At 37.5% G+C, this 23,589-nt stretch overlaps 1 protein-coding gene across 4 annotated transcripts in view; it reads right to left on the bottom strand.

The window, feature by feature from the left end:
• LOC125767749 (neurogenic protein mastermind) overlaps positions 1 to 23,589 on the bottom strand; it is a 68,944-nt gene that overhangs the window by 38,348 nt on the left and 7,007 nt on the right. For 2 of the 4 annotated variants that reach the window (XM_049434603.1, XM_049434606.1), the window contains exon 3: positions 8,506 to 10,159. In XM_049434603.1, coding sequence (XP_049290560.1) covers positions 8,506 to 9,042 — 537 coding nt within the window. In that variant the 5' untranslated portion in view covers positions 9,043 to 10,159. Of the gene's footprint in view, positions 1 to 8,505; positions 10,160 to 13,082; positions 14,794 to 23,589 lie in introns of those variants that run through there. The other 2 variants (XM_049434605.1, XM_049434604.1) reach the window with 2 other exon arrangements.

The following is a 23,589-nucleotide window of genomic DNA, read 5'->3' as shown; positions in this document are numbered from 1 at the left end:
AAATCGAACCACTTGAAGCTTTTTGGACATCAATAATTCCCCAAAAGCTACTTTGAGACATGCGAACTCCACCAACATGTAGGGGTTAGATTCAAAAGCTTTATCCTAATCTAGCTTTTCGGAAAATTGACTTACAAAGGACGTACAACGACAATAAACTAACCTTAACTTCGTAAAGCGCGTTACTTAAAATTGAGCTAGTGATTAAGTCACAAATTACTAACGATGATTTATACTATCAAATATAATCCATTCAATGTATGGATCATATAGACCAGTGCCATGAAATCTTTATGAAATCTTACGGGCTACACCTATTATGGTTGCAAATTTGTTAATTTTTATAAAAGTCTGGTACAACTAAAATACTAACGTAAACCAAATTAAACACTCATTTTAGTGTTACAATAATTACATCCTTTGGAGGAGCTTTTGGGACCAAAAAGCTTTCTTCATTCGAAAGATATGCTTTTCACGTAACTGGTTAACGTACGTTGACAGCAACGATTTGAAGAAAATGATACACACAGTCATCTCGATATCTAATGCACATTTATCGGAAACTACTACGAATAATACGATAAACGTACTAAATTAACAATCAATTTCCATCTGTTCTGTCATCGCAAACATTTTGGCTCTAGTTTCAATATGTAGAAGGCCCAACACATTTTCCTGCAACCCTGGTATAACTGAAGCTTTTGCTGGTCAAAGCGTTTCCAATGGTTGTTGCTTTACTGATAAACTTTTTTGATACTGATATGCTAGAAGGAGTATGTATATGAATACTGATATACTCGAGAATGAAATCCTTCTTTTTGTTAATCATTTCGGTAACAAAAAATAGATTTTTTTTACCTATGATAGCTACCTTTGATAAGTTATATTACTTATTGTGGAAGAGTTGAATTTTGAAATAAGCTTACGATATCTGGATTTTAAGCCATGGAAACGCAAATGGTAACGTGCAACGAGCCAATTTTAGAGAATCGCGGATATGAATACGAAATACGCACCAATTAATATCGAAACACCACATATGTTAGCGAATCGACAAAAATGTATATAGAATCGCGTGTCATTGATGTAGAACGTTTGATTCATATTGTATTATTGTGTTTTGTTCGTTAAGTTATTAATTTTTAAAATTTACACCTCAAATTTAAAGCAAATTAAACGGTTTGCAGTTTATTGCTGTTATTAAAAAAATTTAGTTCCTCTTTTGTAAAACATGTGTTTAAAGTTTCTGTAAATAATATTACATTTCAACTCTTCAAACCTTGTATATGTATACTGCCCGCCCATTTGACATTTCCTATCAATGGTACGAGATTCTATATGAATTTTTGTCCATTCGCTAACATATTTGATGTTTCGATATTAATTGTCGTGTATTTCATATTCGTTTACGCGAATCTTTAAAGTGAGCTCGCCACAACCTTTTACTTGTACTTCCTTGTAAATATGCATGTATAATCATTGATGTTGATTATGAGTTAAGGAATTATTTTATTTGCTAAATAATATTTCCTATATAAATCTTAGTCAACACCTCATCGTTATATATGTATAAAAAATCTTAAGCCTGACCATCGTTACACAACCGGCGCGCTCTCTGTATTCCCTTGTGCACACTTTCGTTGTTCGACGTTGGTTCGTATGCGACTTAAATTTTTCAGCTTGAATTAAGCAGCACTGATCCAAACAAAACAGTATTGTCTTTTGAAATCACACTATGGTGATCATTTCGGTACGCACTACCATGAAAATGTTGAGAAACGCACAATCTTACACTGTACTTTGCTTTGCCGAACATCATCTACACTACCTTCGATATATTTCGTCACCATAATCGGCCCCTCTCTACCTAATGCTACAATATCACGTTCACTTCAACCTACGCCATATAGTTGCTTTTCTTTTTTTGAGTCTGGCTATTCATTTTACTCCGCACAATAGAGTCGGCTCTGTGTGCATTGGTGGGTGGCTATGCTTTAGTGCAGACTTGCAGGAGATGAGTGCAACGCGGCGATAATCATGTACGACAGTACAGAAAACTGATCGATTCAGGGTTATGTCCTACACTATAGCGGGTGCATATACAAGGCATATCACGAGGACCGCCATTGCACAGTGGACGCAGCCCATACAATTACCAGGATTGTATTATTACGATATCTTTAAATGTTTGTAATCTCCTTTAGAAACCTATTTTAATATATTTCATTTTTTCATAAATGTATATAAAAATGAAGAAATGAGGCAGTTCTTGATTATTCAAAAAGACGTAAAATGATTTTGTGTTCTTTTTTAATGAGTATTGCATGGAAATGATTCTGAAATGCAAACATTCCGCAACATGCTTATTACACATAATAGAAATAAAACAAACCATTCGTCTAGATGAAACTGATGTCGCACTGAATATACTATTGTATAAACAAATTTTTAACTAATATGAAATCAAAACAAAACATGTAAACAAAACAAAGTTATAACCGAAGTGTTAAAAAAGTTAACTCAGCTCTTCAGCTATATTGATAGCGGTAAATAAGTATGCTAATCGCGTAAAATACAACGTTTCAAAATTATATTGTAAATTGAGGTATTTTATGTAATAAATCTCATGAAAATAAGATTTTGAACTAAAATTTCGAGCTTTTCTTATTAATATTGAAAAAGTGTTCTTACAGTTAAATTTGAGACTGTAACATTCGCCACATGCAAGCAACTGACATTTTCTTCCAAAGTTGCAATAAAGCTTGATTTTTAGAAATCAGCTTTGTAAAATCCCATTTTACAACTTGTATAATAAGAGATAATATTTATTTTTTAAAGTTGGAAATGTGTAGAATTTTTTAAAAGTAGTATTGAAGAAATATTATCGCTACATCTTATCTTTCATTTATGAAATGGAACGAATTGAACATTTTTTCGCTTTGAGACCCTTAATGTACAGGTATCAAAATATTAAGGCAAAAATATTACAAGTATCAAAATATAAAAACACCGTTTTTATCCCAGTCTGCGTTCATTGTGCAAAACCAGAATATGGTCACTTTGGAGCCATACACTGCAAATGGAATGTGGAACGTTTTTATAAAAAAAGAATTATATCGTTGACGAAATGACATAAAACATTCAAATATATTGAATACTTGAATGTTGCGTATTGTGCATGAATGGAAATTATTATTTATAAAGTATACACATTTTTAACATCTTAGAAACGTTTCGTACCAACGGCATGGCTTGAGTTTTCTTAACAGCGTGATTTATATTCATTCAAATTTAAAATAATAGTGAGAAGGTTCCATTACTTTTCATTTTCGCTTTATTCTAGTACTGAAGACCGTCTATAAAATCTTCTTTTTAATGATTAAGAAAAAAATCTGGAACACACAAAATATTAAGAAGATGAACAGCATCAAGTTTTTCAAATTCCATTAACTTTCAGGACAGCATCAACACTCATGGTATCCTGTCAGTAACAAACTTTCTTCGTGCATTATTTCTTGATGCGTAATGTATTCATATATACACGTAGACCTTAAATTTATTTTCACACGAAAAACAATTTGTTTTCATTAGGCCATCGCCGAAGATACGCCTCTTTCTGTAACCAAAATGCCAGATCTTTTTTCCCGGTCCCTATGGCGTGCTAAGGATCAATAGTGCTACTACTGGTAAGTTACTGAACGAAAAAGGGGACCAAAACCACCCCAACTAAACACGGTTTCAATCAACAAAATGTTCTGAAAAGATGGCCCTGTCGACCATTATATCCCGGTACTACAACACAAGGAACAGTCATATACCTCTAAGAAAGGGTATTGCTGATATCATCCAGTCAGAAATGTACAGTTCAATCGATTTTATAGCACTTGCTACCGCTCGTGAATCACACACGCCTAAAGCGTTGGTTACAAGTTGCCACTGCCTACGACTGTACCCCGATGGTACAGAAAATACAATTGCACTCTTGATTGTGCGGGTACGCTTTTAATTTTAATCATCATAAAAATCCATTCTTCTGACGTGGAATGTATCAAATGCAAAAACGTGAGGGGTGCTAATACACAAACACTTCCAGAGTGTCCTCAAAACCATTAGTACAGTAAAACCGTTGGCGAATGAGGATGGATAATGTTTATGACACACAAATATTTTTCTCTAGCGTGTTTTGCCTATGGATTCAAACAATAACATGTACAGTTAAAACGAATGAATAATTGTAACGTTCCATAGATGAACCGTTTGTAACATTTAGTCAGTTTTTTTTTAAATTTTGAAAGAACATACACACTTTAGGTAACTGATTGCAAAGTATTATAAAATTATTGATTTGATTTTTTTTATCTTCATCTTATTCAATACCCTGTAACATCTCATTTTAAAAGATCATCAACATTTTTCATTTCGTTAAAGGACTATTTAAACAACCGTTGGACACCTTAATTTTCCTAGAAATGTATTTAACTGACGTATCGTTCTATTTAAACCTTTTAAACCTTTAAACTGTCAAATATAGAACGCAAGAAAATATACACAAACAAGCTTTTAGTTGTTTTCAGATATTTTAGTTAATTGTTAAAAAGATTAATTATTCTTGATTAATCCTTAGGAAATTATTGTATAAATAAACATTATGAACAAATTGTAAACATTGTAGTGCCGTAGCCGAAATGGAACGTAACGAAAATTAAATCCATATTATTGGAAACTAAATATTCATCGGATTTTGAAAAAGTTAGTTGATGAACTCAACAATTTAGTTACATTAAAAATGAGTTATAAAACCCTGTAGGGCAACACAAAAGATAACGTAGAACGCAGTCTCCAATGTATTATGCATTTCTGGAAATATTTTGTTCATTTTAAAATTTGAAGAATGTTCTGAAACTGTAGTCTTCTCATTTTTCAATAATGTTTACATATTCTGTACAAACAACAAACCTGAACCCAATGGTTATTTTTCCAAATGGAAATGCAACATGGTTTAATGGTTTGTATAATTTTAACTCATTTATCCTTGACCTTTTTTTCATTTTTCAGAGCCGATTACGCTGCTAAATATCTATCATTTCTCATCAATTTCGTTAAATTCTCTAGTTGTCAAGCATATCGATAAATTTAAGCTTTACCAAAACATCAACTCATACGATATGGTACGAGTAAAGTTAAGAACAAAAGCACCCTGTATATGTCGGCTGTGACACGAAACGATTAACTTCGTATTTTACTGCGCACCATACAACACGAGCGTCACAATAACAGCAAAAAGCAAAAAAAGAAAATGACCTTCTGTTGAACCTACTAGAATCATTCAGCGATTTTTTGCGTTGTTGTTTATTGCTTCTTTTATCTAAATTAACATATGGAATGTGTATAGATAATTATTAGACTGTAGGAAATCACTCGACCTTAGAGCAAATAATTTGTTTATAAAATGTTATCATTAACATGTATCCCAATTTCTTTAGTAAACCATACACAATTATAAAAATCATTAAATAATTGTTATAATTTATAATGAATATGTTCAAAATTTCCTAAAGAAACAACAGAAATATAATTATTACATCTCGACAAAGTAGAAAGTTAATATTTGTTTTACAAATACGGGTTTTGGAGATACTATCAATAAATATGCGTTCGACCAACATTCCAAAATATATCACTCGCTAAGAAAAACATCAAATGCGATAAAGCCCCTTCCGTAAGGTCAATTCGTAAGGATGCACTCCTAAAAAGTCACCCGAAAGGTCAATGGCACACGCGAGGTTCCCGGCGAATGCGCGCGACCGTTCGTCTTCGATGAATCTTGCTGCTTATTACACGAAACAACAGCCTTGCTGAAACGCACAACATGTCGTAAACGGCTGCCCCTTCTCAATTTAGGCAATGGTTGCAAAGGTAGAGGCATTTTCCAGCAAACTGGAAGGAGTAGGCCTTTATGCAAGTCGTAGAAATTTTTTTTTTGAAATTATCCAAAAATTTTAAATCTTTGAACATAGAAAACGTTTCCCAAAAAATATAATCATTTTCCTCCTAGTGAAGCTATCTTCAGATTTTGCTTAACAAAATTGCTAGGATCGATTTCACGTCACTAACACTAGAAATCTGCATCATTTAAAAATTGTATCATCTTATCAAGTCACCACACCAACGTATATTCAACATAACACAATATCAAAATGAAAGCTACAGCAAAATGAAAAAAAAAAAACCTGTGTAATCGATACAAACCCCGAAAACCAGGAGACATACAATCGTAGAAGACAGTACTACACACTCAAACAGAAGAACTGACACCTGCTGAGTTCTCCAGCTGTTGCCAACCATACCAAGCGTGAGAACACAAGCGACAACAAGTTGCTTCTCTAGAAAAAAAAACAACCAACGAATGTCTGTTGTGCTGCGTGTTTCACAGAGCAAGGTCTTACGATTTCTTTCTTTCAATATGTGCTAGAGCAATAGCTATGTTTCGCCTTATACATTTTACATAACTTTTTCCAAGTGTAATGCTCCTAGGAAGATTACGGCGCTTTCCGTCCTGATGTCTACCAACGTATTTCGTCAACGTCAACGTATTTGACCCAACCAACACTAACCAATTAATCCACTACACTAATGGAAATCAAATATGAAGCACATATACATATTCTAAAGACCATTTTGCTTGAGGTGTACACTTAATGTATGAGATGTGCTTCTATGTATAAAATAATCAAATTAAATATAAAAACTTACTGGCCTTATTTTAATTTATTTATTGCTGCCACTAAGTTGAATCGAACAAACTCTTGAATGTACAACGAGAGAAACATATGTTCATTTTCGTCATCTATGCACCTTGCTGTGGCAAATTGAGAACGTAAAAATTCTTGAGCACCGCCACCAACCGCTTCACTTGGTTTTCCAACCGGCTTGGACTGGCTTGGATTGATGCTGTGGATATCTATTCTTTTTCTTGACTTAACAACCTTACAGGTCATTTCTATCTATTTCTGGCTTACTAGACTTATTTTACCACATAACCGGACAGTCAGTCCTTGGGACGACACGGATGGGATTTGGTACCCGATCCTGTCGTGTGGATCCGGCGCTGTTTGTCACATACCTGACTTTTTCTTGACTAACTAAACTTTTACTATTATACTAGTATCAAAGCTTTAAGTCTTGTTGGAACAAATTGATCGCATGTTCTTTTTATACGCGTACTGTTTCACGATGATTTTGCCCAATATTCTTCAGTTTATACTTAACAAATGATTACCGAAATTTCTCCTATTGACGTATATTTAGAACACAAGTTTTCAGGACAAGGATATTACATCAAATTGTATTGTAAATCGATTCAGTAAACCGATTTTGCAATCAAAATAATAGTTTCGCCAATACATATATTAACCAATATTAAGGTCGATGATGGGTTAAGATACGAATCTGCAACTTCAAAATGAGATTTGTCAACCAATAGAACAGATAAAGAACAGTGCCATCGTACAGCACATACTCTCGTAACAAATTCGTTTGATCTCCTAAGATGACATACATCCTTGCAGGAGTATGGTGTTGAAGCATACTTATAAACAGTTTTTTTGTAACAATTTGTGAATAATTTATTCAAATAACAAACTTACATACATTTGAACATTGAATTTCTCAAAAAACGTTTTGCTAAAATAGTTCAAAAATATATGTGCGATAATAGGAACTTTAGGCTGTGTGCAAACTATTTTAAACAATTCAGTTTAGATTATTTTATTTATAATTCCAAATTTCTTCCAATAGCTGGTCTTTACTAAGCGATATGGGCATTATTATAGGACAGTACATAGAAATAGGACTTTCGCAATTGGACTAGGAATTGAAAATCTACATGAAATAAAACGCTTTATAGGCTCAAATGAAATCCGCAATGCTCCAGGGTACTGTTCACGACTACTACTATAGCACCCAAAATTGGGTAAAGTAAATCAAACTCCTACCGCATTTGAAATCCTGGACATTGCAGTGTAAACGAATACAACCGGCAACACTTGCTAAACGAGGACACACGCGGCAGGAAGCAGTTCAAATGCAAACAGAAGGTGAGACGAACTCATCAGACGTGAAAATTGAAAATGAAAATTGGATTCTACATCATCGCGCAATTTAAACGCTTGCATGAACGTTGATTCCTACAGTTACCTGTGAGTGAATGAATCGTTATGGCTTGCGTGTATCATGCATATATACTGAAGGAAACACAGGGCGCATAATCCAAAAAAGTTAACTTTTTTAGAACTACAACAGATTGTGTACGATATTCATTTGCATATGACTTGGATAGCATCTAATTCAGTGCGCATTGCAAGCGTGAATCGCCATTTGTAAAGTTCGCATTTGTTCACATACGTTTCGTAGTGGTTTTGTACAATATTTGATAAAACATGGTACCGCATAAGTGTAGCAAACTTTTAGAACTGCATTAGTGTAATAAAATCCAAAACTACTTACCACATGAACACTGCTTTGCAGATTTCCGGAAAGGGTCTGTTGCTGCTGTAGCTGCTGCTGTTCGGCCTGCTTCTTTTCCGTTTTCTTCAGCGATCGTTTATTTTTCTGCTCGAGATACTTCTTCTGCAGAGCAGTCGTTTCGAGACTCTGTTGCTCACAGATCCCACTATAGGTTTGCTCAAACCGAGGCGTGCAATCGGTTTGCCGCCGCCGGTAAGTTTCGATGCGTCGCTTCAGCCTGTCGAATACCGCCTGACGCTTCTGGGGAACCTCTCCGCCCTGCGCAAGCTGCTGCAACGGTTGCTGTTGATGTTGCTGCTGCTGCTGAAGTTGATGCTGCTGCAGAAGCTGCTGCGGATGTTGTTGCTGCTGCTGTTGATGAAGGTTGTGGTTGCTCAGCAGTTGCATCTGCTGCTGCTGCTGCAGCGTCAGTTGGTGGTGTTGGGCTTGCTGCTGTTGTTGCTGTTGCAGGTGAAGACTGTTCAGGTGATTGGCCTGATTACCACCCGGAAATACTGGGAGTCCTCCCGCATCCATACAGACGTTGGTGCCGGTGGCTTTGTGGTCACGCCGCGCCAATATGCGTGCGTGCACCCACAAATACTAAGGTGATAGTTCCCGAAAGAGAATAGCGAGTACCCCCGCCTTCGTATACACACAAAGACCCACACACTACCGTATCACTTTATGTTACTCAACGGAAATAAATCTAATGGTTCCACACGCTTTGATCACTAGTCAAAAACTTTACTTCACCCCACGTGCTGAACTGACGTGGTTATGGTTGCGTTTTTTTTTGTCGTTCATAATGCACTCATAGCTGGCAAACAATTATTGCACAACGAGATCCATTTATAATACAGGACTTTTAGCCCTTGGTACTAAAATGATCATCTAATACGTTAAGTTATACTACGATCGTTGATTGACGGTGACCGTTGGGTACACGACCCTACGGGTACAATGCATACCTTTCTGCCAGCAATGCCATTTCACAGAACATGGCTGAAGTTATCCTGTTTCGTAATGCACTTGAATTCAACTTTAACTACAAACTTACATATCCATGACCAGGCGATACGCTTCTTTTGTAACAATGACGAACAACTATGCTTTGCGTTTCGAAGGCCAAAATAACTGCACTGCAACTATCATGCACGGTTGAATACACGGTTGTCATGATCGTGCCTTGATAGTCGCGCATTTACACTAGCACTCATTCGAACACCGCACGTTTACGATCACTCCGGCGTACTGAATGGCAGGCCGCAAACGATAGGTTTCTTTCTCAGGATGCTCGCCCCATTCTAGGGTCTCGCGGGATCTCCGAAAGCTACAACCGTCTGTTGCAGTCACCGTATGATGAACCGGTTTTTGTTCCATCAGTGTCAGAGCACGCAGGAACATAATCGATAGCAGTAGAGCTCTCTTGCTCCGAAGTCCTGCTGAACTCACACACAGCTACCAATACACCCATACGCGCGGCGCTCGTTGTCCGCACGAGAGGGTAGCGCACGTGGGAGCAGTTCCGAACGCGATACTACCGTGAACAACACGCTGGGGACACGGCGCAAATGCGAACAAATCTTCACTGAACAACGGCGATATGCCGGAGCGAACGTGCGGCGGCTGACTGTCACCAGTTTAGAAGAAGCTAGAAGGTAACCGAAGAAATCGAAAAGGAAGGAAGAAAAAAAAAACAATGCATTAGTATGAGAGCACGCGGCAAGAAGGTATGTGACAACGGAAAAGAAATCGATTAATTCTACGACAAATTGAAAATCCCTTTCATCCACTGCTATTGCTGCATGTCCGGAACCACAAAACTATGCTTTTGCAGGATACTGCTGCACGTGGTAAAGGTGTAAACACAATTCAAGATGTAGGCAGCGTTAGATGCGTTAATAGATTAAATTCTTTTGGCATCGAATATCTAGAATTTTCTAACGTCAGTTTGGTTAAATAACCAATTACTTTCTCGATCGCAACCAAAACTTATCATATCATAAACAGTTATTTATTAAGTTACTTATGTAATTGTTATAAATTCGTAATAGCCTTTTGTCGGTCAGATTACCGCAATGCCATTGCAGTCACAGGCAGCGAATTATTTACACACATCTTATGCTTACTGTTTATTTTACATTTTCTTCAACCATCTTACGATTGCGATACAGCAAAAAGTGCCATCTCCGCCGTTCGGTTTTTTTTATGCCATAAAAGAACTATTTTTTAAGCCATAAAAGATCGCAATTGCGGCTAACAAGGAAATGACAATTAAAGCTAATTGATAACGTTCATACTGAGATCCATTTACACACCCAACAGTTCTTTACATGTAAACATATCACGCACACCCAACACACAAAAAATGTAAAAAATAAGCACACAATCTTCATCTGCTTTGGCAAAATGATATAGTAAATATATTTCTATATTTTAGGAGTATGACAAAAAAAAATCAAAAATTATATTAAAAAATAAAAAAGAAATGTGTCTTCAAATAATATATAGTATAAGTAAGCTAATTTAGGTACAAGCAAAATCGAAATGTTTGAACTTTAATATGTTAATTTCCAACAACTTTATCAGTACCAATATTCGTGCCACCAAATACAAACAAATAAATATCGTTTTGAACCAACACCTACCAAAATAGAATTAAAAACTTTTCGCGGTTGGCAATATACTGCAACCCAAGTTTATTAAATAAATTAAATGAAGGCTTACGCATTAAACATTTTGCAAGCGAGCCGACACCTAGATTGGTTTCTCGCCTTACACCTCAAATCACCAGAAATCAAAATGGTTTGTCCTGCGTTGCAGTGAAATGTATGCGAAGCGCGAACTTTGAACTGTCACTTTAAAGTGACAAAAAATTAGATATTTTTCAGTGCTTTGCGAACAATAAAAATACATTTGTATGACTGTATCTTCGATTAGTGTGAGCGTAAGTGCATTTTTATTTTTATTTTTTTTTTTCAAATCAATCATCTTCATCTTCATCTTTTATTATATTTTATTACGTTTATACATACGTCTCAGGAATGGTACAGTCTCGAGTACAAGACACATCTCTTTAAACATGAATCTTGAACAATTTTTAGAGTTATTATTTTTTCCTTAATCGAATATACCCGGTATAAGGCAAAGGACAAAGAGGAAATGCGTTGTGAAAATTGTAATCACTTCAGTCCTCTCTGGCTGACAATACGGCTAAAGCCATGATCATGTAATATAAATATATAAATAAAAAAAATTCCTTCTTACATGCAGCTAAACTGACTAACGAAGCAATTTGCGTCAAAGTATTAACACTTTGTTCCAAATTCTGAATTTTGTTCAAGTGGTTTATTTCATCGGACATATGTGTCTCTTTAATTTATCTTTCTGTGGTATGCTTAATTTTTTTATTTTGTATTAAAAAAAATTAATTGGATAGTACGACTGTATGTAAAATATAATGTTCAGTCATGTCAGTTATGACATAGTAGCGGACAAAGTTGAGACTTACATACTCATGGGCATATCTTGAAACAAGTTTTCGAGCGGTAAAATAAAATAAAAATAAAACGATATAATATTAAAGTTTTAAAGGCGAAAGTTTTTTTTGCGACGGCTCAGTGGTGTATGTGATAAACGGCGCCGGCCCAGGCGGCATGACTGGGGTTCAAATCCCATCCGGACCGTCTCCCCGTAGCATGGACTGACTATCCTGCTACGTGGTAAAATAAGTCTTGATACGGCTAGGCCGTTCTTATACGAGCAACAAAAAAATATTGATGTTTTAAGAAAAATAAAACTTTCTTTTCATGTTTTGATGTAATAAAAATTTGACAATTACATCGAGCCATTTATTAATTTATTAGCTAGACTTAAATTGAATTGTTTTTCCAACGAGCACTACTATTTCGCCATTGTAAAGACGAAAATTAAATGCTGTTAAGAAAATCATTCTAAGAAAAAAGCATCCCCAGACGATCAGGTCAAATCTCAGGTAATCTCGTTGTATTTTTTTCTTCATCGTTGTAGATCTGGTGTCCTAAAATGTCTGCAATATCGTTACAAACAAACTAATTCGAAAATGCGTACATAACAATGTCCATCTTCCATTCTGTGCTGTTGTAACTTTACAATAGTCTGCGCAACTATATCACCCCAACACCAGATTGCACTGATCGAATCGCTATCATCATAAGCTCCAAACAGCTAAAAAGCTAATGCGTGCGTGCAGTGCCCGTCTCTGATTAGCTTCCACGCAATTATCTCGTATCAACTAAACCATCAAAATCAAGCGCGCTCAAGTGTCGATAATCCCCCACGAAACCCCAACATCGTCGGCCACTTCACGGCACATTCGTGCTTTGTTTTCAACAACGTTACCGCTACCGAAGCAAACGCAGTGAAGCTCTTCTCATCCCAAACGGAAATCCAAACAGCGCTCCATTCCTCCGCATTGCCCAGAACCCCACACCATGTCCTTCCTTACTCGGTGCGCCGCTGCATCGCCTTTCTTTCTCACTTGTCCACCTAATGCTTACGATACTGTTCTCTCATTCGTCCGCTCGCTTACTCACTTGTTTAACCGAGCTTATCTCTCCGGCACGCGGCCAAACGCGATCTTCTTTTAGGCCCACATTCTAACTGTTTTGACCGGCGAACTTCAACGATCATTACAGATTCTAAAGCTTTCAAACAGGCGAATAATTGATCGTAAAAACAATACCAGTTGTCACAGCACGATCGTATGCTGGCTTGTATTGAACACATAGCCGGGAGCGCATGCACATTATGTTTGAAGTACATAATTTTTATACTAAACTGTAGCTAGCGAGTACTTAATAAATATGAACATTGCTATTCATACATCTTTCACTTTTTTCACTAGATTATCAATGGACATTTGTAATATTTCTTGTACATATGTATTCTTCGATACATGTTATCGTTCGTATGTCCAATTGTTTGTGTTTTAAATAAACAATCCGTCATGATCATCTGAAGATTCTTAATTAAGAATCATTTTTAAGATCTATCTACGTTTTCGTTGCACTGATTGTTTAAACACACACATACCGAACTCGATACCAATCACGAGAGATCAGCACGACAATGCTTAAGTGCGCTCGTAATGATCAAATTTCTGCAAGATAATTGAACCATACTAAATTATTAATCCTGCCATGAGAGCTTGCAATGTGTTTCCATCGCTTCAGACCGTTGGCTTGCGTAAGCCTCGCGGCCGGTAGCCGACCTCGCGGACATCCACCCGCCTACTGTGATCACCACTCCCGTGTCACTGTGCCATTTCATCCGCCATCACCTCCGTCCAAGGAACGTACGCCACAAAATATCCCTAGCACACGTTCTGTTGCGTACCAATCAGCACTCTACACTGCACTACTTGATTGCGTTTGGCAGCGAAAAACAACACATACAAAAACGGCCACACACACTGGACACCGTGGCACGAGTTTCTTCCACCACCTCAGCGGCCGCGCAATTATCGACTGAATCGGCACAATCTTTCGTCGCTGCCGTCGAACAATTTCTTCGTAATTCCGCTTCGTCGTCCACATGCCGTCCCGGTTGTACGCGCTCACTGTACATTGTACATTCCGCTCGATTCATTCGGTTCGTTCGTTTCTCGTCAACTCTACGCTCATCAGCTCTCTCGTTTGTTGGGGATGCCTGTCTTTCAGTCCCCGTCCGTCGCTTCAAACGTTCTTCCCCACCTAAACCTTCTTCTTCTTCTGGTCTGGCACTACTAAAGGCGACTCGTGCGTTGCTGCGACCACTCCATCCAAACCAAAACACATCTGCTGCTCTGACTGCTGCCTATATGCTCTCGCACTGTTCAAAAACTGCTGTTGCTGCTGCTATTGCTTTGGAGCATGGAACGTACGAAACGTTTCGCCAACTGAAGGGAGCTGGACGCGGTACGGCGATGAGATATACCGTCGTATTTTTTGTGGCTCTTCTGCAGGGTGTTTCAGGCTAAGTTAGTAACCGAAACGATTTTTTTGACATTCAACTAAATTAAATCATGCAATAGCTAAAGATAGTTAAGCGATAACTACCGACTCGGTCAAAATAAATTGTAACAAGTTCATTTACTGCAAAAGTTCTATCTTACAAACGTTGCAATATAAAACATTCGCAAATTTTTTTATCGTTTATTATCAATTTTGCTATCAGGACTGATGTTGGAAAGCGTAACATTTAAGACGACATTCTAGCAGTGAGTTTAAATTAGTATATATCATGCATAAATAATTGTTTTAATCTGCACGAATATAATGCTGTGTCATAATATTCCGCCGGAGTTAATTCTTGCAGAATATCCATAAGTCGTATTTATCCTAAACTAAAAATACACATATCTTTTAAGTGAATGCAAAATAAATGTTCGTTTGGATCAAACGTTTGTTTATATTTCTAGGATTCAGGAAACATGCGCTAACCTTGTCAAACCACTTTGCCAGTTCGCTTGATCTGGCATGATGCAAACCCTGCACCTTACCCTTTGCCATGAATTAAACTTTGGTTGCTCTCGAAAAATAGTCTCCCCCAAAGGAGAGTTTCAGCAACATTTCGCTCAACAATTGTGGCTCTTGTTGCTCGGTACGTGCGTCCAGCTGAACGGAGAGGGATAGCGGCCCTAAAAACCATAAGAAAAAGCAAGGTGGAACAGTGAGTTTAAAATGCGGACTGCTAAGGAAGGATCGCTAGTAACAAGAAACGAAACATTACTAAAATAATACACAGAGAAAAAAATAGGAGAGAGAGACAGAGAGAACGACAATGATAGACAGCGCAGCAAGTGCGACATTGAAGAAATGTGCTGAGCACAGTAAAACACTCCCCACGCCGTGGTGAAGATTTGGCTTCCACACTTCTAAACCCCTGAAGCTCACGCACTCTGAATATTTCACGGCAACAGTGGGGGCCTATTGAAACCCTACCCGTGCCTGATACTGCACAACAGGCAGTTTAGTTCAGACGAACGTAAGAGGCAAACCACCCGGTGAACTGAACTGGCCGGCTGGTTGGTTTGCTGACTGAGGCTCGCCAAATCGGATGTAATGAGATTGTGGCGACGCGCGGGGTCATACTGTTTCGGTTTTACGCGCTGCTGCTGGGAGATGGTATGCTATGCCCAGTCAGCAGCAAACACTTTCCAACTGGATAAAGCGTCTCTTTGCATTCCCGTGCCAGCGAGAAGCTACACCGGCCCATCCAACCGGTGTCTGATTCGGCCGTTATCAATATTACCACTACGACGCGTTACAATTTATTTAACGCCTATTTTATTCTCCTAAACGCGCCTTATCTCGTTCCGATCCGAAGTGCTGCCCGGTTCTTTATGTTTTGTTATTCCTTTTCGTGTTTGGTGTCGTCTTTGGTTGCGGTTGATGCCACGCTCACTCAATCGAATTCATGTACAGGCGTCATTTCTTTGGCGTAATGTAGTCATGTTTTCTGCACTTGTACCATCTTAGCACAACCTTCGTGTGATTAATTCTAAAACAAAAACGAAAAATGCATTCGAACCGAACGCTCTTGACAATAGCGACCGTCTGGATTAATTAGTCAATGCGTTAGTTTTAATCAGACCGATCGTTTTGAAAATCCTCATTTACGAAAAACTGTTATCAGTTATATAAGGCAATCATAATCCTTGGCTCCTCTGTTTCATGTTAAATTCGCTAATGGAATGAAAAATTTTATGTTTTTTTAAAAGAAACATCAGCTAAAAGTACTATAATTTGTCTGTAATACTATAAAATTTTGAATTAATAAATTTTTTAGTGATGTTTTTATATTTTTTGAAAAGTTCCTCAGACAATCAAACTTAGCAGAACAGCTGTTGTTAAACTCACAAATGTTTCCATTCATTTACAGAACAGAACAGAACAGAAAAGATACAAAAGTAGAAAATAAAGATGCTTTTTTATTTTAAACTTTACAAGCTTTGATTGATTTTTGAAGGTCTTGGTTAATCTAAGAAAGTGACAGATTAGTCTAATAATCAGTCCTGTGCATGATCTTGCTCTTTCTTTTCTAATAGAAGTGAAGGAAAGAAAAATCTGATTCTATACAAAACCGTATGACAGGATCTGCCATGTGTAAAAGATTTCTTCTTCTTCTTCTTGGCTTAACAACAATGCCGGCCATTTCTGGCTTACTAGACTTATTTTTACCACGTAGTCGGATAGTCAGTCCTTGTTATAGGGGACGGTCTGAAAGGGATTTGATACCAGGTCCTGTCGTGTGGAATCGTTTATCAGATACACCGCCTTGACGCCCCTTAAGAGATTTCATATCTACTTTTAAATGTTCCAATTAATCTTCAAATTATTTCAGAAATCAACCCAACATTACCACTTGCTCTTGGAAAATCCTGTATCAATATTAATAAGCAATAACTAATAAATCTGTACGTCGATTCTATGTTGTTTGATTTGATACTTTACTTCGTGTGACGTTGTACTTAAGCATCAGTACAGAATCTTACTTTCTGCTATGAGTAGAAAATGTTTGACTATACGTTCTACATAAGTAGAATCTTCAAGGAACTATTTACTATGCTCTCTCAATCACTATCATTGTTAAGTTACATCAACTAGATCCAAAACAAATAGTACGTATTAGATTGCGTACTTATGATATTCTTACATCAAAATTCTGATTCTGTGACAAAATTCTGATTACATATATTAAATTCATTTTTTATAAAACTAATGAAGTAGGCAATGCAGAATTAAAAGTGAACTTCCAATTACATGACCTTGAAAAATGATCATGCGCTTGTTTTGAACGATCAGCGATTGGCGTTACATAAAAAATTGTTTGTCCAATGCTTCCCAATAATAAAAACATAAAGCATCCCATAATCCGTTGAAGTCCTTCACTAGATGGATTATCGATCCTTAGTTTAAATAAAATATTAAATTACTTGTCGTAATTAGAATAATTAGCTTGCACAATTTTATTATACTAAGTAAGATTTAAATAAGAACAGTATTATAAGCGAAACGTTTAACGACTTTCGTAAAGCATGTACATATTTTTTTGGAATAATTCATCTGTCATCTGTACCATACACAGCCCAATGCTCATGTTTGCAGTGGTATTAGTACGGACAACCTTTTTCAGAATGCGAGAGGCTAAGCTAGCCACCTCACCGAAGCACCACGAAGAAACAAATACGCAAGTGGGATAAAATATCTCGAACTGGTTGAATGGTTGGTAAAAGGGTAGCCCACCGGCAAAATGTGCCCGAAAACACAGGCACATCACTTCTAAATCACTGGACAACGAGAAGATTCCCTGTTATCCTTCTCCTCCGGTTGATCCTATACCTGCCTCTTTCGTAGCCCGCCACACATCGTCATCGTTCTCATATACATTTACGACCCCTGTTCACTGTCGCACATTAATGCACACGTGCGAGACTTTTGAAACCAACAGCAGGAACAACACAGTTGGGCATGCTAACGCACACATGCTTCAACACAGCTGCCCGATGCAACAGGAAAACTAACGCAGACCGTGGCATGCATTAACCGTGTTGCACCACGAAAGCGTTCTCGCTCGCAATAAGCATACAAAACGTTATAAAAATCCAATTGGAACGAGAAAATGAACAACGAAACACAACCAAAATAATGACAGATGCATTTCTGTGGTTTCTTCTGCTTCTTTCTATGTTACTTCTGGTAATTCTTCTCTTTTTCACCACCGATTCTTGCACAATTTACTCATTCCAAAGCATTAATCTGTTCCTCAAGCACCATATTCAATCGACTTTTTCCAAACAAATTGCATAGCCTGTAAGTTATGCTTCTATTAATGAATAATACAAATATCTTTAGAGTCGAGTGCATGGAATAAAGCAAGAAACGTACGTAGTTTCATTATATTGATTAGCACACTTTTATATAACTTGTTGTACTAACTTGTTATTATAATATATAGGATAGAAGTTATATGATATTTTAGTTGATGGAACAACATAAGCGACTACAAATGACGGCTTTTGATGAACAACACTAGTACGACAGTATCAGGCAAGGTAAATCTTGCTTTTAGACACCCTCAGTATCTCTGTAATTTTGGAAAAGGTTTTCTTTGCTACCATGATCTAATAAACTATGAGAGTATTTTGTACGAGTATTGTTATTAGCTAATGCCAATTTTTCTCAAGAGGAAAATTGTTAAGAAATAAAAATTAGTTCATAACATAACAGTATTATAACGGAACGCAAAGATCTTAAAAAAACCACGTATCTCGAATTTCTGTATATGTCGAACCTCGGTGTAATTTGACAGTTGTAGAATCAAATTCCTCCTTTGCTGGTAATGTATTCGACATTTTGGAGGAACAAAGATTATTTAACGAATAATTGATTGAATTAAAAGGTATTATCTACGATTATCAAAATTTTTAATTAGTTTTAAATATTGAGCTATAAAATAAAGTTGTATTTTGAAAGCCGTGTATAAGAGGTACCGAATATCTCAAGGATCTCCTTTTTAGTCTTGCTTGAGTGAAAAATCTGCATGAAAGAATTCTTTTTCTTGGCTTTAAAAAGACCTTACAGGTCACGCCGGCCATTCCTGACTTACTAGACTTATTTTTACCACGTAGCCGGATAATCAGTCCTTGCTACGGGGGGACGGTCCGGATGGGATTTGAACCCGGTCCTGCCGTGTGGACCAGCGCCGTTTATTACATGCACCACCGGGCCGGCATGAAAGAATCCTGCAACCAAATAACCAATCTAAATGCCAGTTCGAGGGAACAGTTTTTATCGACAGATATTAGAATATTGCAGTATTCCCGAAGTACAATCGAATTTCCATGCATACCGGAAAAAATCAACTTAGTATGTATTATCCATCTATTTGGTGTTATACTACAGCCGTTAACACGATTTTTTGTAAATTTAATTGAATTTTAAACTGAAAAATCCGCGTATTCCAGACACGGTATACTACTCTCTCTCTCTTCTTGGCTTTTAACGACCTTACAGGTCACGCCGGCCATTTCTGGCTTACTAGACTTATTTTTACCACGTAGCCGGATAGTCAGTCCTTGCTACGGGGGGGACGGTCCGGATGGGATTTGAACCCGGTCCGGCCGTGTGGATTTGCGCTGTTTATCAAATGCACCATCAGGCCGCCCCGGTATACTACCTGTACAAGAATAAGACGTCACATAAACTAGTCCACTACTCTTGTTTTTGTATATTATGCAAATCGTAGTATAGATAGGTCCTATGTAGCTTAGCAAGTCCTATCTGGAGACCGCGCAAATTGGTGTGCTTAAGCGGGGTCATACCCTTTTCGCGAGGTATGTCTCGAATTCAGTAAAGACAAAACTTGCGTTATGCGTTGGCTCCTATTCACATTACGCTGCCTATCCAAAACCGGACATCGATTGACCCCAGCACGACCGGCCAGGCCAGGCTTTGTCTTTGCGAAGGTACAAATGGAATGGATAACTGAAAATGTTCATTGACCGCCATTCGACGCTCGTTCGATTCGGTCGCTCTCTTCACCCATAGTTAATTCCAACTTGACTACGAAGACCACCAGACAGCCATCGCAAAGAACAGTCCCGGAAGATGTACGCGGGTACCCAATCGAAAGGCGACCGGTATGTACGACACGTAGGGTTTTGTTTGTGCTTCTTCCCTAGGCGGAAACAGGGAAGCATCCAAAGAGCGATGTGAACTGTGACGAAAGCAGCTGCATACGCCTGCTATCCCTGTGCACCCTCCTATTCGCTCACACTTACAAACTATCTCCTAAACGATCTCTTTCTTGCATCATGATGCTTTCGCTTGCCTGACCCTGTTAGCAGTTTCGTGCGTATTTTATACGTATTGTGTATCGGCAGAGGGCACCACTCTGTGAGTTTAAAAACGTGATCACTTAGTTTTCAGCGTGAAAAGATACGGAAAATATAATACCTACTACCTAATATCGAATTATTATCAATCGAATAATAGTTTACTGTGGCACTAAAAAGTAAGTAGTATTATCTTGAGGATGTTCAAATAGTGTGGGAAAAAAATTCTTTTAAATAATTCATTTAGCAAAACAAAAAAAGCTGTTCTTTAGTTGTTATGATATTGTGTGAGCTCATACTGCTGTTCATTGATAAACTACTTTAATACTTAAGCAATATACATATACAATAATATGCAATATTATTATAACACAATATACAGTTTTACGGATTTCCCGAAAGTAGTGATCATACTGCTCTTGATATCTATGTGCAGTTTAAATCTTTTCCCCCAGCGTTTAGATGCCCATAAGCGATAGAATAATTTGAAAGTACTGACGAACAGTCTCCACTCACTTACCTCTTGGTTGGATGGAGTTTTTTTTCGGCTGAGCACGTAATTAACGTACATCTCCTCCCAAGCCAACCATTTTCAATGCAGAAAAACTCAAAACCAAAGCATGAGAACATGAAACGTTAATGACAAGTATTGATAATGAAGGAATCAAAGCCAAAATAACAAAATTTGAACAATTTTTTAAGAATTAAAAAATGCATATTAGCAATCAGGAAAAGTTGATGTTTTATTGAGAAAAGTTTATTTCTGACGATTTGATGAAATTTTCAATTCACAGTATACAAAACCGTAGAAGCTACAGGTTATATTACAAAAATATAATATTTCACTCAATGTTAACACTCAATCGATTTTAAAGGTTTCGATACAAAATTGTAACATATTAGGTTTTATTTCATATTTTTGTGATAGTGTTTCATTACTAGTACAGTTGTAAAAGTATATGACAACTTGACGAAATCAACAGAAAACACTTGTACCTTTCTTGTAATAAAATGCCAACGTTACTATAGCAAGTACTGCAGATTACTATACACTGTTTAGATTATAATTTTGCTCTTTTTATGCGAAACTCATAAATTTGATAGTAGTTAAAATTACGAATACGGATTTTTACATAAAAATTGTTTACTCAACTTCTTTTTAGATGCTAAACAGGTAACCGAAATTTCATATCGACAAGCTCACTCGTAATTATAATGCGGACATCATTTCTTTTTGAACGATATTTATATTTTATCCATTACAGAGAGACACATTTGTATGAAGTACCTATATGTTTTATCGTCTATTTTACTAGCACAGCTTTAGATGAATTACTTTTCTTTTACCCACTTTACCTATAACCTGCAATATAACCCACCGTTTGTCTACATATAGCGAGAGAAAAGTGATCAAGAAAACTGAGCACGAGACAGATGGGAGAGTGAAAATTCCCTTCCGGTAACGTTGCAAACGTACACCCATGCCGGGCCACTACTTTCCATTCTGTCTTCCCAGAGGGGTGAAAACGAGCTGTGTTTGAGCTGAAAAACGTTGCTAATCCCTCTCGATGTGTTAGTACGGTCGTGGCACAGGCGAAGAAGTAATGCCACAAAGTGACTCCACACCACAGCCTTTCATCGTGTATCGCAGACCATATGTAGCCTATACAGCAGTGCTTCGGTACGTTGTTCGAAGCAGGATTTCGAAGGGAACCAGACTGAAAAGCCCAGGAAACACCGGCACAGTCGGGATGGCAGGATTTATAAATAGGGGACACACATTGCACAGGAAAACTTCAAAAATACCCACTTGTTTTTCTAACACAAGCGACCAAAGTCACCCATACATCAATAAGCGGGCAACAGAGGGGTGAAAATTATCCAAATTAATCTGGTGTTGGTGTAAGCTCAATTGCTCTATTTAATGAATTCATTTGTAGTTTTCAAAAAAAAGCAAAATATTTTTCTCTTTTTATTACAGTTTGAAAAAGTTAATGAAAATAAACCCCAACAGTTTCTTATCATACGTTGTATATTTAATTGTTAGGATAAAGCATAATATTGAACCTAATGTACAGCGGAGTAACAGTGCCAGTGACAAGAACCTTGTTCCGTTCCCACACTTGTGCTGCTTCCCAATCGATATTGGATTTGTACGACAATCTTCAAATCGGTGAACGACACTTTACCCCGGTGGCCTTTTTGTGTCGAAGCTTTGGTTTGGGGTATCACCGAACTGGTGTATCAGGTATTTAAATGCAACTCCTTACGAGCAAACTATCAACAGTAATACCGTGGAACAGTATTTAGTGAATTTTAAAACACATTAGATCATCTCACAAAAAAATAATTGTAGCAAGGTTTATTGTACTTAAATTGGTTTTACCGTGTTTTTTTTCTTTCTTGAAGCAGTAGGATAGAGTTTAGAAGTACCTTCTCATCAACGTATCAACCGGAAGTAATTGTAACATACACAAGTATAGCAACACTTTCCATCGTGCAACAAGCGGCAACTGGGATGAAATGGTAAAAAACACTGAACGAATCTTCCCCCAACCAACGCCAACAATGAGCACACAACCGAGCTCTTTCACTTCCGTCCGTGCGAGACTAAGGCTCGCACGATGATCTCATTTCTTCGACTTAAGCAACAACAAAAAAAAATCCATTTCATTCATTCTGCAGCTTTCTCACCGCAGGAAGAAACACAACCCCGGGGCCACAGCACGGGAGCACGGTTTACTTCAGCGACGACTTCACGTCATGTTGGTCGTCGTCGTATCGGTCGAGCTTCACACTAAAAAAAAAACAAACAAAAAAAACACGTCGAAAGGAATCTCCACCCGCCCTCGGGTGAGCTTTTCGTGAATCTTACCTTCGTTGCAAACGTTAAAATGAAAGCAAAACTTATACCTCAGCTTTCGTCACGTGTGAATGTACCGTCGAGGCGATGGAGCACACATCTCTTCCAAGCGGATTGCTTTTCGCTTCCACGCTTCGGCAAAGCACATTTCTCCTGCTGATTGGCTGACTTATGTGTTTCGTTACCGATACACGCATTATGAGAAGAAGACAGTTAAACGAAACGCTTCTTCGACTCCATCGGCTGTCACTCTCATTAACTCTCGTTTTGGGTAAGAAGAAAAAAACTCCATCTACACCTATCACGCACTTGTGCACATGGAAAAGATGAAATGCAAAGCTCGTATCCATGTCAGTGTTCG

The sequence above is a fragment of the Anopheles funestus genome, chromosome 3RL (assembly GCF_943734845.2).
Source record: "Anopheles funestus chromosome 3RL, idAnoFuneDA-416_04, whole genome shotgun sequence".
Classification (NCBI taxonomy): Eukaryota; Metazoa; Arthropoda; class Insecta; order Diptera; family Culicidae; genus Anopheles; species Anopheles funestus.
The sequence above is the reverse complement of the archived record's forward strand: the minus strand, read 5'-3'. Positions and strand labels throughout refer to the sequence as shown.